At 34.0% G+C, this 16,163-nt stretch overlaps 1 protein-coding gene across 3 annotated transcripts in view; it reads left to right on the forward strand.

Annotated features, from left to right (window-relative positions):
- The window catches only part of FAR1 (fatty acyl-CoA reductase 1), a 59,794-nt gene extending 48,181 nt beyond the window's left edge, over positions 1-11,613 (forward strand). For all 3 annotated transcript variants that reach the window (XM_017525785.2, XM_037737500.1, XM_017525787.2), the window contains 3 exons: positions 1,835-1,964; positions 7,345-7,472; positions 8,771-11,613. In XM_017525785.2, coding sequence (XP_017381274.1) covers positions 1,835-1,964; positions 7,345-7,472; positions 8,771-8,933 — 421 coding nt within the window. In that variant the 3' untranslated portion in view covers positions 8,934-11,613. The remainder of the gene's footprint in view (positions 1-1,834; positions 1,965-7,344; positions 7,473-8,770) is intronic.
- Positions 11,614-16,163: the final 4,550 nt, after the last annotated feature.

A 16,163-nucleotide genomic window follows, 5' to 3' on the forward strand; every position in this document is an offset into this window, starting at 1 on the left:
CAAGGTTGAAAAATGATTATCTACCCTGGACTAGATAATCATTAAGATCTTGCCTTCCTCTAAAGGATTGTGATTATTTTTTTAAAGTAGTCATAATAAAGAATAAATACATATTCAGAACATACCTGGCAATGTAGTCTTAAACATCTATTCTATGGTATGTTTAACCAAGGAGTGATGGTACAAAGATTTATGCTTCTTTCTATTTCCCCATAGTTTTCGATCCATGTATTTTTCTTGCATGATAAATATTCTATGAATTTCACACACAAATATATGGTATTTCAAATTTCTTCCCTTTCCCCAATTTTTTACTGCAATTATGTTTTGAATGGCTGAATCAGTGATTGATGTTAGGGTGATTCTGTCACTTTAATGAATATGAAGATAAGATTAGGTGAGAGAATTGTCAGTGAAAAAGAGTTAAGAAAAACTTTTTAATAAGATATATATAGGAAAACCATGTTAGCTGTGTGTGTGAAAGAGATTTAAGTATGCTAAACTGGCGTGATAGTGTGTATTGATTTAGTGACAAATTTGTTGTCTCTTCTTGTTTTTTAGAAAAAAATAATCACCTAATCTCTTCTAATAGCAGCATGTGTTTTTCCCCCTCAAATGCTTTTTATCTACAGAACTATCCCTGTCCAAAAACCGCCTTCAATGCTTGATAATTATTTTTGTGTTTAATAGATATTTTATTTTGAAATTACTTTATTGGTTGAAATATAGTTTTTCTTTACATAGTTTATGTTGCTTCATTTTTTTCCAGTATTCTGGACTCAGTTTCTTTCTAAATGTATTGAATGTGTTATCAGAATTGCTTAGCTAATGATACTTTTTTAAAATTTTTTCTTTTCATTTCTAATGTAATTTTCCTCCATGCCCCCTATTTCTAAAGCCTCCAATTTTGAGACTTTCTGAACTACTTAATACATATAATGCAAATCTTTATTATAATATAAATGAAATTTAAAAAAAATACTTCTGTACAAATTATTTTTCTGTTCTCAGAAGTTGGGATTTTTTGTTTCAAAAAGTTCTTTCTTCCCTTTCCCTACTTGTCATAAATATTATTGTATAGATGTTACTGTTCAAGTTAGTGTTATGATATCAATGACTTACAGTGAGCCATCATATATAAAATGACAGATTTAAAGATTAAAGCTCCTTGTACTTTTGAAAAGAAACAAGTGTCACACTCCTTTATTTCTATAAGGATGACTATAGGTGGGGTATGGGGAGGTGAGTGAGTATCTGTTTCAGATAGTTTTCAGCATGAGTCATCCAGATGATGAAGAGTGGTGCCAATCATTGTTAAAGAAAAGTTGTTTTGTTTTTTTTAAAATGAATAGAGTTGACTACCTGGAAACGAATATTTCTGTATTCACTTTGCTTCAGCGATGCTGGAGAGTTGGGATTATAAATATAACACAGTATATTATGAATTCACAGGAAATCTTAGTAAATGCAGCTGTGAACTAAAATATAGTCTATGGAATAGAAAGCAAGGACATATTAATTGAATCCGTTCATTTGCTTAGTATTGATGTAGAAAATTTAAGAGTATTGTGTATCCTTTGAGAGTTAATTCTGTATATCAGTAGAATTCTGTTTAGGTGGTATTAAATTCATTTTCTGCTGCTTTCAAAAAAAATTTTTTTTTTTGGATTTATAAATTGTTCATCCAAGATGCAGAAATATTCTTATTCCCTGCTGGTTTGGTACACTTAAGGATTAAATGTTATAATTTTAATTTTAATGCCTATATTGGTGGTAATAGGATTTTTCCTAATCTATACAAAATATGAATCTGTCAATTTTTCTTACAATACAGGATGATGAAAGCAATTACTCGTCTTCACAAAGCTATGATGTTTCTTGAATATTTCACAAGTAATTCTTGGGTTTGGAATACTGACAATGTCAATATGTTAATTAATCAACTAAACCCTGAAGATAAAAAGGCAAGTATTTTCTGTTTTATATTAGAAAATAAGTAGCATACTAATTACAGAACCATTAGCAACCTGAAAAATATTTTCCACAGCTATTATGCAACAAGAAAGTCATTATTTACAGTCTCTCATAAAGTTTGTCATAATTGTTAGTGGTAAAATAAAATTGCTCTATCTTAAAATTTCTAGTATAAGTATTTTAGAGTGACAAAGGTATTTTCAAAGTATGATTGAAATGTTGATTCTCTTGTTTTCTTAATGTTGAATTAAGAGAGAATTTTATCTTCGTGATTTTCTTTCAAACACTTTGTTTTCTCTGAGTTTTGAGAAAAACAAGTTTCTTAGAGAAACTTGTTTTTCACAAACCCTTTTACTTTTTTTTATTCCACATTTTGCCCTTTGTTAGTTTGGAACTTAAATTCTTTGATGTATGCTATTTTTGAGTTTACTCTAGATGTTTTAACATGTATATCTAACACAGACTAAGTTAAGCAATATTTATAGCCTCCTTCTTAACATTAATAATATTTAGAACCTTAAAATGTTTTAGTTGTGATTACCACTCCCACTCACTTAAAATGATTGTAATTCTATATTACTTCAGTTCTGTTTTTTTTTTTTTTTTTTTGGGGGGGGGGACAGAGTTTTGCTCTATGGCCAGGCTGGACTGCAATGGCATGATCTTGGCTCACTGCAACCTCTGCCTCCTTGGTTCAAGCAATTCTCCCGCCTCAGCCTCCTGAGTAGCTGGGATTATAGGTGTCCATCACCACACCCAGCTAATTTTTGTATTTCTAATAGGGATGGGGTTTCACTTTGTTAGCCAGGCTGGTCTCAATCACCTGACCTCAGGAGATCTGCCAGCCTCAGCCTCCCAAAGTGCTGGCATTACAGGTGTGAGCCACCATGGCTGCCCCAGTCCCCTATTTAAACCCCATGATGAAATATTATTTTGTTCATTTAGTTTTTATTTAGATTTAACTCTCTCTGTGTGTTTGTGTGTGTGTGTGTATACCAATGTCTTTACTCTCAGGTTTTCTCCTTATGATCTTCTTTCTGCCTGAAATATATCCAGCATACCTAGAATATGTTTTAGTAAGGATTGTGTTTTGTAGTGAGGTCTCAGTATTTGATTGTGTAATATGTCCTTGTTTTCATCCTTGGTTTTGGAACATGATTTCAACACATTAAAGAACTTTTTTGCTGGGCATAATAGCTCATGACTGTAATCCAATACTTTGGAGGCTGAGGTGGAAGGATGACTTGAGGCCAGGAGTTCAAGATCAGCCTGGGCAACATAGCAAGATCCATCTCCACAAAAATAAAAAAAAAAATTAGGCATAGTACATGTGCCTGTATTCCCAGCTACTCAGGAGGCTGAGATAGGAGGATCGTTTGAGCCCAGGAGGTCAAGGCTACAGTGAGATGTGATCCCATCATTCGTTGCACTCCAGCCTGGGCAACAGAGTGAGAGTCTCTCAAAAAAACAAACAAAAACTTTCTTTTTTATATTTTGTCTTCCATTGTTGCTATTGAAAAGCCAGTAGATAGCTTTTCCTTTATAGGTGATCTGTTATTCCTGGTTCCTCTTCCATCTTCTCTTTATGTTTGGCATTTGGCAGTATCACTGTGAAAGTGGGTGTAATTTGAAAAATTTACCTTGATTGGGTTGGGCTTTGTCAATCTGATTTTTAAAAAAAAAGATGTAGAGCTGGTTCATTAGTTTTTCAAGAGTTTTTTTTTTTTTTTCATCTAGTGCCAGATTTCTTTCTCTTCCCACTTAATATTTTAATTTTAATACTGTGTTATTTAACCCAATACATCATCAAAAATATTGTTTGATCAAAAATCTAAAAATTATTTAAAGGATATTTTACTTTATATTTTTCATACTGAGCCTTCAAAACTCAGAGTGTATTTTATATTCTACAGCATATCTCAGTTTGGACTAGCCACATTAAAAGTGCCCAAGAGCCACAGGTGGCTTGTGGCTGCCATATTAGACAATAGAGATCTAGTCTGTTCTACTGGTTCTGCATGACAGAAGTCCTCAAGTGGTCTGTTTCTCTGTCCACTTCGGTGTGTGGTGGGTATACAAGTACTACTTTTTCCCCTTTGCTCAGAGGATATAGCTTTTTAGGTTCTTATTCTTTGCAGGGGTATTCTGTAAGACTCCTAATCTCCCCCTCTGCCTACAGCCTTCAAAGCAGAAGGTCTAAGCCACCTTCTGCGGGGTCCTGCAGATACTCTCAAGTTGAAAGATTAGGCTGGCTTTCTGGAATCTGCTGATTCCTTACTTTCTCCTTCTGCATTTTCCCCCATGCATAATGCATACTGCTCAAGGGATTATAAGAAAATAAGTAAGCAACCAGATGAAGAATTAAAACATTATTGTCCATTGAAGTCCCCCTTACACCCTGTCCTAATGATATGGTTTGGATTTGTGCCCCTGCCTACATCTTCTGTCCAAATTGTAATCTCCAATGTTGGAGGAGGGGCCTGGTGGGAAATGATTGGATCATGGGGGCGAACTTGCCCCTTGCTGTTCTCGTGATAGTGAATTCTCCTAAGATCTGATTGTTTAAAAGTGTGTAGTACCTCCCCTTTCACTCTCTTTCTGCTCCTACTATGTAGAACAGGCCAGTTTCCCCTTCACCTTCCTCCGTGATTATCAGTTTCCTGAGGCCTCCCCAGGAACAGAAGCCTGTATAGGCTGCAGAACCATAAGCTAATTAAACCTTTTTATCTTTACAAATTACCCATTCTCAGGTAGGTCTTTATAGGGATTCGAGAATGGACTAATACACCTAATCACTACCTCCGCTGTCTTCCCAAAGGGAACAACTGTCTTGAATTCTAACACTAAATATTAGTTTTACCTATTTTTGACTTCACACAGATGGTATTATACAGTATTTTTTCATTCTTCTGTTGATAGACATTTGAGTTATTTCCAGTTTCTGGCTATTAGGAATAATTATCCTATGAGCATTCTTTATCTGTTCACATTTGTGTAGGGTATATACCTAGAAATAGGATAACATAGGGCATTCATACATTCAGTTTAGTAGGTAATACCAGTTTTCCAAAGTGGTTGTATCAGTTTACATTCCAAAGGACAGTGTATGAGAATTTCTGTTAATCCACATCCTCTATAACACTTGGCTTTTTAATTTTGATTTTTAATTTTAGCCACTTAGGTGGTATACAGTGGTATAACAAAATGATTCTACTATATATTCCCTAGTACATAAAATGCTTATATAGACATAATGAAAAAGGTAAACAATCCTACTGGAAAATAGATCAGAGAGATGAACAGTTTACAGAATGATTCCCAAGAATTTGAAAAGATATTCAGCTTTACTCAGTGGAAATGCATACTAAAGTAAGACTGGGATATCTATTTACTATTTACCAAATTTGCAAAAATGCAAACTCGGACAGTGTCCTCTGGTGAGTCCCTGGACAAATCAGCATCCTTATACATTGCTGTTAGAACTGTATGGTGTATGTTTCTCCATTTTTTTTTTCAATTATTTTGTATCTTTTCTTTTAGATATGCCTTTTGTAAGCAGCATATAGTTGTTAGTTTTTATTTTCAGTCTGACAAGTTTTGACCTTTAATTGGAGAACTTCTATGTAATTGCTGTCATTTTGGATTTAGTCCTTTAGTGCTTTGTATTCGTCATGCTGGTTTTAATTCTTTTTGCTTTTTTGTCTTTTTTTTTTTTTTTGCCACCCTTTTAGGTTAGATTTTGAATAATTTTATATTTTCCCATCTATATGTATTGCATAGAATTATGGGGGTTTTTTTGGTTGTTTTAGTAGCTTACTCTAGAGATTACAATATCCTTTAATTTAGTAAGGTCTACTATGAATTGATACTTCTACCCTTCTCAGATAGTGAAGGATCAGCACCTATCTGTTATTGTTGTTATTAGGCTGGTGCAAAAGTAATTGCGATTTTGGCCATAATACATGTTTTAATTCTATATATATGTTAAGCCACACAAGCCAGTATTTTTATTGCAGTTTATGCAATAAATATTCATACAGATTTACCAGTATAATGGTCCTTTTATTGCTCTTTATTTCTTCCTCCATCTCCAGGCTTAAATCCAGAATCGTTCTCCTTCTGCCTAAAGAATATACTTAAGTTTACTTCCTCTAACATGGGTTTTCTGCTGATGTCAGATTGTCTCATGTTTTATTCTCTGGAAGTATCTTCATTTCACTTTTATTTTTCATGGATATTTACACTGGTACAGAGTTTTACCTTAGCAGTTGTTTTCATTGAGTAGTTGGAACACATCTCTCAGTCTTTTGGTTTCCATTGCGTCTGTTGAGAAGTCAACTTACAGTCTAATAGTTGTTCTTTTGGAGGTAATCTATAGGATGTTTTTCTGACACTCGTGTGCCTAGATGTGTGTTGGGGCAGGACGTAGGGGAAGCGGGAGTTGTATTTGTATTTTGAATTGGTGACTTGGTTTCTCATCATTTTTGGAAAATTTTCTTATCTTCTCAGATACTGCTTTTATTCCATATATTTTTTAACTGTTCCTAATGGGACTCCCAATAACATAAACATATACCTGTTCATAATGTCCCCTAAGTCTTCATTTTAATGCAGAGTTATTACATTTTTATATTTTACTGATTGTCTTATAAGTAGCTTTTCCCCTCCTAGAACTGGCAATTTTTACATAAGTGATGGTATATAGTGAATAATATCTTTGCAACTCCAAAAAAATTATCTGATTATATGCTAAGGAGCACTGAGCAGTGCATAGCCCTCTTACTTTGCCATAACATTTCCAAAGGCTTTCTTTTCTGGATTTACGTACCCTTTTCATCAAATAGTCTAATAACAGTTATCCAAACTCCTTAGCTAGCTTTCATAACGTATTCTTTATCTTGATGTCAAAAGTGTTCTCTAGGAAAATTAGTCTGTGCAGTAGGTATGATGTACAGGAAGGCAGAAGAGACTACAGATAGAAAGGAACAGGAAATGTATCAGTACATGCATAATGTAGTGAGGAATACATAGATCTATTTGGACAATGGAATTTTGTGGTTTTTTTCTTTGTTTAGCAAAATGGTACAAGCTTTTCTCTTCTTACATTTAACCTACTTCTCTTAAAATGCTGACACAAGTTTCCAGATTATCTTCTCAAATGTTTCCACATTTAATGGAAGGTATGAACTAGGAATAAGAACTTTTCTGTGACTAGCAGTAAGATTTCAAAAGTTAATTCCATATTTAAGCATTTTGTAATTATGTCACTTGGAATTGGCCTTTAGAAAAAGTATGAATTTCTGACTGGTTGTGAAAAAAATTAGTCAAGAAAATAATCAGTAAATTTTTTGTTAACTTTTGTTAACGTAGACCTTCAATATTGATGTACGGCAGTTACATTGGGCAGAATACATAGAGAACTACTGCATGGGAACTAAGAAGTACGTGTTGAATGAAGAAATGTCTGGCCTCCCTGCAGCCAGAAAACATCTGAACAAGTGAGTTTGATACATGGATTTGATTGCATCTTATTTTCTTTATGAAATATTCCACAATTTTTTTTGGTAAACTGCTAGATTGAATAAAAGGTATTGCTAATAATCTATGATAAGTACTTACCTTTGGACTAGAACTATGGTAGTATTACTGTAGCCTAAAATTGTTGAAACTTACTGTCTTCAACAGTTTATATCTTTCTTAGGATGAAGTTCAGGTGGAATTGAGTTTCAGAAATTACTATTATCTTTCTTTATATTGCTACTTTAAAAGTAAAGGTATTAGAAGGAGGATATTGTAGGTAATCTATTTTAAAGGCTTTTTTTTTTTTTCCTACTCAGTAATGTTTGGAGGAAGAGAATACATCATTCAGCATAGAATATTTTTTTCTTATATAAAATCGTTATAATTTCCTTTATCTCTTTATACAAGTAACACATACTATTTTTTTTTTTTAATAATCAGAAGATAAAAGAGGAAAAATCATTGGTAATGTATCAGAGATACAGATAATTTTTAATGGTAATTGCTTACATTTGTAGTGATTTTTAATATGACTTTTATGACACTCTTTAAGACTTTCACATTATTATCCCTCTCATGCCTCATAACACTGTGGGACTTTGCAGGGAAGCCAGTTAAATAGATGAGGAAATTGAGACTTAGGAAAGTTGTATTTGCCTAGGCCATGCATATTGTATTGAGTGGCAAAGCAAACTAGAGTATTGATCTTTGACTCCTTATTTAAAGCTCTTTTCTTTGCATTGTTTTTCTTACATTGCAGTCCTATCTTGCACTGCCTGCTGAAGTCACTGTAATTTATGTAATATGATTACATATCTAAAGGTTTGTATTTCTTTTAAACTCCATCAAAAACATCAAAATGTTTTGAAACATGAGCTGAGTAACATGTTACTTTTTGAGAAAAGGGAAGATCCTCCTTTATCGAGTTAATGCCATGTTTTATGCTTGAATGAGAGCTTGTCTAGTTGTCCTTTGATCATGTGACTGTCAGCTGTAACTGAAAGAGTAAGTTACTTGTGTGACAACTTGTAAGCAACTAAAGATGTCAAAAAAATGCTCTATTTTGTCTGTACTGTTATGCGTGTAATGAACGAGCCTTTTTAGATTAGATGAGAAGCTGAAGAAATTCAAGGAACATATCTGTTTTACCTACAGTATACTTAATGCCTAGTATGAGTTTCAAATTAATATGGATTTGAGCTTTGATTAGATTAAAAACTCAGTATATTTTATTCTAGAAAATATTGTCTAACATATCTCTTGATTTGCTTTCCAGGTTGCGGAATATACGTTATGGTTTTAATACTATCCTTGTGATCCTCATCTGGCGCATTTTTATTGCAAGATCACAGATGGCAAGAAACATCTGGTACTTTGTGGTTAGTCTGTGTTACAAGTTTCTGTCATACTTCCGAGCATCCAGCACTATGAGATACTGAAGACCAAGAATTCAGCATTAGAACATCTATGCATATGGTGGTCTAAATGCCCAAAATGTAAAATGTACTTAAGTCATCTCACCTTTTGTCAAGACATTAAACCATCTTAGATTGGAGTGTGAAGTAAATTATGGGACATTTTATGTAACATTTTAATGTTTATGCTCATAAAACCTAGTGAACACACTGTGTTATGCCAGCTCAAATCTACAATAGCCACCAAAACCATGACTTAATACTTTAAGCCTAGAAGAAACGGGTGGGATGAGGGCAGAAGTGGGGAAATAGGAACACTGACCAGTATAACTGTGCAATTCTGGAACATATTAATTAAAATATGCCTTAACATATAGTGAGTTTCTAATTCTAATGTTCAGTGCAATGGAAGACATTTATTTGGACAGTAATACTAGCTAAGTTGGAAGATACTTGATTATTCAGTGTTTGATTTTTTTCATTAGTTGAAGTAGGTTTTGTTTTTTTTTAAATTATAACCAGCCTATTTTCACATCATCTTTTAAGTTAAATGATATCAAACATGAAAGACATGTTCTCATTTTTCTTTTTCTGATTAAAGGTCTGATACATATCATTTTTCTATAAGCAATCAGTTGCTTTTAAAATCAGAAGGCTATATTATTCTATTGACCCTCCTGTATCTAAATGGGTTTGAGAATCCATATCAACATATGCTATGTGTTTTTTGACGGAAAGTGAAAACAAATTCAGTAAAACTGTTAGTATCAAAAATAGGAATACAGTTTTCTTGTCGACATTATGATCAAATAAAAATCCTGTGAGATTATGTTTATGTTTTGAAGCAGGAGGATTTCTTAAGACTTTGTTGGAAGTGGGAATTGGGAGGGATTCACCATACTTGTGTTCTCCTCCTTTTATAAACTTAATTCATAGGACTTTCAAAAGGCTTGTGCTATCTTTCCAATGAAAACTGAAAGTGCATTATTATGGAAGAATGTATTTGCAGGTAGTAATAACATTTAAAAAATGTTCTCATGTGTAAACACATACTAATTTTGACCTTGAAAGATGAATTCCTTCAAGAAAAATAATGCTTAAGATAATGTGTATGAAATTAAATAAAGGACTTTACTTACCACATAAAGTAGCAAACTTGAATGAGTTTGAAGATATCATTTATTTTTTATGCATGTGGTTTTAGCTTTAGAAAGAAATGCATTATAGAAACAATAGCCAGAAAATTGATGTATATTTTAATGATACATTAAAATTCCCTTTAATCATAATAACTAACTCTACTTACTGTTTTAGCCTACATTTGGTTCAATAGATTGTTCAGTATAACACTTCTAATTAAGTTGATCAAGTTGTACTGTATTAAATAATCAGCAGTGTATCTGGAGTATGTTTAAAAAGAACGGTTCACAATATAAAAAGTTACATGGAACTTTACATCTTAACTTTCTTTGTCAACTAAATGCAATGTGTAAGAAGTTTATTTTGCTATTGTGAAAAACTAAATGTAAAGGAAATCACCTACTTTCATGCAGGTGTATAATCTTGAAAAGGAAAAATGCTTCCATATTGAAGCCAGATTTTCCGTAGTAAAACTTTTAAATATTATTTTAAAAGAAATATGTATATAAATATCTCCATATTCTTTGGAATGATACTAAAGTCTCTGGTCTAGGACCATACCTTACATAAAGGTATAAGAGACCATGACAGTGTCTGAAAATGGAATAATGATGCCTTTGATTTAAAGTGACCCACATAGTATACATTGAACACTCCATCTCTCCAAATGTATTTCCATAACATGTTGAAAACTTGCTAACATTTGTATGATTTTTATACTTCTGCCGAATAGACTTAGAATCAGATGAATTGTCTTTGTGTCTTGCAAAAGAGTTGGGGACAACTTGGGCAGGCCCATGAAGTGCATAGGGAGTGTATGTCTTCTGAACTGTTTTATTGTTCTTGTAATCTAACTTAAAGAAATATTAACTGGGAGGATGCTGAGGCCACTGCATTAATTTTGTGTATTTAGAATTGTGTTGTCAACAGAAAACTAATGAATAAATTAGCTTGTTATTCTGGAATTTAAAGTTCTAAAATTAGTATCAAGAGTATGTAGTGTTAATTCCCACCAACTAGACTTTGAACTTAAGTCAAACTTAAAGATTTGAGAAATTATTTGTGTCATTTACTAGACATGATTTTTAGTTCTGTTTATGTTTTCTACACAGACTCCTTATTTAACAGGATAGCCTACTAAATTGAATGTTTCTTATTTCATTTAAATTATTTGATTAAACTGTATTCTAAAACATTTGGGTTTTTTTCTCCTATTCACTCCTAATCCTGGCATATACATTTGTAAATTGTGATGTCATTGGGACTACATTTAAATTTGAGTTGGCAACATTAACATGTCCTAAGACTCAGTGAAGAGAAGCATGGCAGTACTTTCTTTGACTTAAGAATGGCATAAAATAATAATTTTGAACCTGTGTAATAAAGCTTGAAAGCAGGGAAAATAATTTCCTTTTCCCCTGTTTTTATGTTGTCTGTAGGAATTGATTTGGGATTTTGTTTTGTGTTTTAATATAAATTTTTATAGGAAGTAAATAGAAGCATTATTGGGTGCCTTTGTTTGTAAACCAAAAAGTAATAAATGAATCCCTATATTTCCATTATAGTATTTACTGTATATTTATGTTCTGAAAATTATCCATGAAACGATATGGTTAGGATTACAGGAAGCAGTCCTTACTTACACTTCTTGTCTCTTTTAGGTGAACTTGTGTTTTTTTGTTTGTTTGTTTTGAGATGGAGCAGGAGTGAAGTAGCATGATCTCAGCTCACTGCAACCTCCTGCCTCCTGGGTTCAAGTGATTCTCCTGCCTCAGCCTCCCAAGTAGCTGGAACTATAGGCACGTGCCACCACACCCAGCTAATTTTTTTATTTTTTAATAGAGATGGGGTTTCACCATGTTGGCCAGGATGGTCTCAATCTCTTGACCTTGTGATCCGCCCACCTTAGCCTCCCAAAGTACTGGGATTACAGGCGTGAGCCACCTCGCCTGGCCTTGTTAATTCTTACATCCTAATTGTATTTAATTCTGAGTTGTTCACACGGTATTTTAGGAGAAGCATTCAGGCAGGATGACTACTTTGTTTTAAAGTGTTATTATTTTTATGTATTATCTGAAATGAGGCAGGTTTTTTTTGTTTTCTAAAAAGAGTAACCAAGAGATCTCTAGGGTATCATTAGGTTCCAGCTGCTCTCCTCCACATTGAATGATATCCTGTTAATTTATAGGTACATTTGTAGTAATTTATATGTCTATTGAATAAGAGATAATTCATTAGTAATAGAAATTAACTGAACCCTTTTGGAGCAGGGGAGAACATGAGGCTGGGGTCAGGTAAACGTAAATGGCCTTCTAAGCATGCTCTTCTAGGCTGACTCCCAGCCCTGACTTGAAACCATTAGCGCTGACTTGCTCTGTTTTGAGAAAAACTTTCCAACCTTTTGCATGAGAAACTAGAAAAAGGAATGTATGCCATGTAACTGGATTACAGAAATGAGTTAATAGTCTGTGATAAAAGATATATGAAATATTTTCTTACTGAATTAATATTTTTGTCTTGAAGCATTTTCTAGTAATAGAATGTATTTGTCTTTTTTCTTGGTGGTACCCTCTTAGCATACATCTTTGCTACCCTTAATATCCTAAACAAATCACCTTTGTCAGTTAATCATAGTTGTGCAAAAATTGTTAAATAATTCTTCTGATTTGTCTTTATTAAAGAAAAATTTGACAAACATTAAGTTTGATGTGCTCCTTTGCAAGTTGATGTCTCTAAAATTCATTTATTTAGAAAAACATAAGAGATAAGTGTAAGTTTAATGTTTTTGCTGTGGGCCTGAACTCAGAGAAATAAGGATATAACTGGTTTTTGGCCAGAGATCACAGATTATAATATCTGTAATTTTATACAAGGGGAAAGAGAGACAACCAAGATTTTTCTGAATTCATTTTTTTAGAAAAGTAAACATTCTTATTGTCTTGAAGATTCCTTTCTCTTCTAGACATATAATTTTCATTTTTAAAGTTCCATGAAGTTGAATTAGGTATCTTCCAAAGATGCTTTAGAGGCAGAATTCCTTTATTTTCTATAGTTGTACAGTAAACCTAATTCTCTTTCTCATATAAATAAGTTCCTTTCTCTTGTCTTGAGCAAGGTGTAACTAAAAAATGTTAGGTTGAGCCATATAAAAATGCTATGTCTTTGACCTATAAGGAATTTTATATGACTCAGTCTAGTATTATAGCTGCCTTTTTTCTTTCGTTTCCTAACAAACACACCTGAATCGAAACAGATGGGTGTAGTTTAATTACAGTAGTCATCCAGATTATTTATTTCATCAGTACCTAGTTGTTTGACATTTAATACCTGACTTTCTGCTTTATGCCACATCTTAAACAGGTTCTTGTCATTTCCCCTAACTTCTCCCAAGTTGGTTGTTGGTTTCTTGAGAGCAAAACCAGCATTGCACATTTTATGTTATATAAACAACACTAGCTAACATTTGTTAAGTACTTAACAATGTACCAGGCACTACTCTTGGCATTTTGTATGTAATAACCCACTTATGCCCTCTGTGTTTGTATGATAACTAAGGTACATGATGTTATAAAGTACCCTAGGTTACACTGCTAGTAGCAGAGCCAAGACTTGGACTCAGACTAGTTCCAAAGTCCGCACTCCAGCCCATTGTACTGCACTGTGTTTCACCCTAGGAATACAGATATTTCTATATCTGTATTCTGACTACTGACTACTCAGAGTTTCCCTGACTAGTACTAAATGTTTTTGTTAACTTCATTTCAAAAACCCAGCATCCATCCATTCAACAAATTTTGAGTGGCTGTTAAGATTTAGGCACTGTGTCTTACATTGCAATTACCTGTATCACATACCAAACTAAGCTGCTCAGTGGCCTAGACCTGAATATGACACAATGCCTTTCCTTAGGATTTTATGATTTGATATGGATAAACAAGCAGATAATTTTAACATGTAATGACAGAAGAACAACATACTAAAGGCACAGAGGAGCAATTTCTTGCTTATTTCAAGAAAGCTTATACAAACAGAACTTTTGAATTGTGGTTTTAAGTCAGATTGGTAGAATGGTGGGGTAGAGAAGCATCCAGGCATCAGAGCATTTGCAGAGGCTGGGAGGTGTAAGGAAGAGAGAGGACATGTTTTGGTGCTAGAAGAGAGGATAGCTAAAGAAAGATTAGGCTGGAGAGATTGTTGAGCCATCTGAGTGTCCTTGTACGCTCAAAATTCACTATAGGCTGTGGAATGGCTATTACACAATAAGAAGGTTTTCCTAGCAAAAGCACATCTGTTACCCAAACTAACTTTTTTGTTGTTGGTCACCTAGAGATGTTAGCGCAACATGTAATGCAAATGACCCATGTTAGAAACCGCAGTTGACATACTTTACTGTCTTTTATTCAATAAGAATTGATCAGCTGTTTGTGGTCCACTAATGTAAAATCATGCTAAGTACACCTTTCTAAATTGTTAACAGATCATAAAGTACTAACGGATGCCCTTACACCTTCAGGGTTTTTCCTTATGAAGATGTTTTTCCAAAGAAATCTAGTTGTCTAGATTGAGGGCCAACTTGATTCCTGGTTTATGGATAGATTTGATGACTTTGCTGAGCTCAGTAATGCTGAAGTGGTTAGGAGGGTGAGCTGTGCATGTGACACTTGACAGAGCACAGTAGATGGAACACTGCCCTGCCTGTATCATCTGCCTTCTGCAGTATGCCAGAATACATCTTATAGACCTGTGTTCATGTTTTGATTTTTCCCTTCCCTGGTACAAGAGACAGTACCCCATACACTGTAAGAACTGCCTACCTTGCTCTGAAATCCACCAGACCTCAACCTTTAGTTCCCTCGGTGTTCAATATTATTCTAATACATACCACATGATAAACACTCTTCTGTCGCTCATGTATTGTTAGATATACTTTACCTACAAGCACATTGTATATATCCATACTCTGTTAGTTTTACTAGACCACTAGATTCTAGGTCATTATAGAGTAAATGTATAGTTAATAAATAAATGTCAGTACTTGGGTGCTGGAGTATCCAGAAATCCTCCTTGGCACTAGGTAGACATAGTAGTAATCAAATACACACAGAAATCATCCCGTAGAGGGAAAATGGAAGAGCCCCTTAAAGCAGAAAGGAAATCTTTTTTTCACTTAGTGGAGAAAAATGCAAGGGGGAAATGTTAACTTTGAGACATTCTAAAACACCAGTTCACAGGCTTTTTCACAAAGACTGAGTATACTGTACAAATCTAGCTTCATCTTTTTAAAAGCCACTTATACTTGTTTACCTACCCTCGTCACATTTGCTGCTCTTCTTTTTGTCACATAGTTCTTTGATCCTGTTTGCTCTTGCCTTCCCCATCTCCCATTTGAAACCTCCCTTGCCAGCTGCAATGAGCTTTCCAGGATCAGCTGGCATTCTTCCAGGGGACTAGGCTTCTATAAGTTCCACACACAAGAAGAATTTGACACTTTTGGAAATAACTGAGCAGTTAAAGGTTAGTGTTGAAAGGGATTCTTAAAGAGCTTTAAATATTGGTAACTTGCTACACTGACTCCAATTTTATCACTTACCCTTTGTGTGTGTGTGTGTGTGTGTGTGTGTGTATCCTATTCCTTTTATGTGACATCATTCAACAAAAGGTGCTATCAGAGAAAGAATATTGGTTTGTGTGGCAAAACCTTTTTTGAAATATATATAATAGTTGTTAAAAAGCAGAGAAGATTTGTCTTAACATTATGCTTATTTAATTCCTTAATTTGGATGATTCCTCTGAGCTCACACTCTTCTGTTATTGCTAGGGTTCTTGAAGAATCAGATTATGAGTTTATAAAACCCCAAACTGAAAATGCCATCTCCTTGGATGATGCCAATCACTTTGCAATCCACAAACCACAACAAGCTCTAAGTTTATTCTAGCTAACCCCCAAACAGGGTCTCACAACTGGCCAGGTCAAAATTACTGGCTAACTTTTTTAAACACAGAAGTTCTGTGGACTGACCCCTGGAGTTTCTTTTTTTTCAAAACGGAGTCTCATTCTATCACCCAGGCTGGAGTACAGTGGCGTTATCTAGGCTTACTACAACCTCTGCCTCC

The sequence above is a fragment of the Cebus imitator genome, unplaced genomic scaffold (assembly GCF_001604975.1).
Source record: "Cebus imitator isolate Cc_AM_T3 unplaced genomic scaffold, Cebus_imitator-1.0 Scaffold39, whole genome shotgun sequence".
Taxonomy (NCBI): Eukaryota; Metazoa; Chordata; class Mammalia; order Primates; family Cebidae; genus Cebus; species Cebus imitator.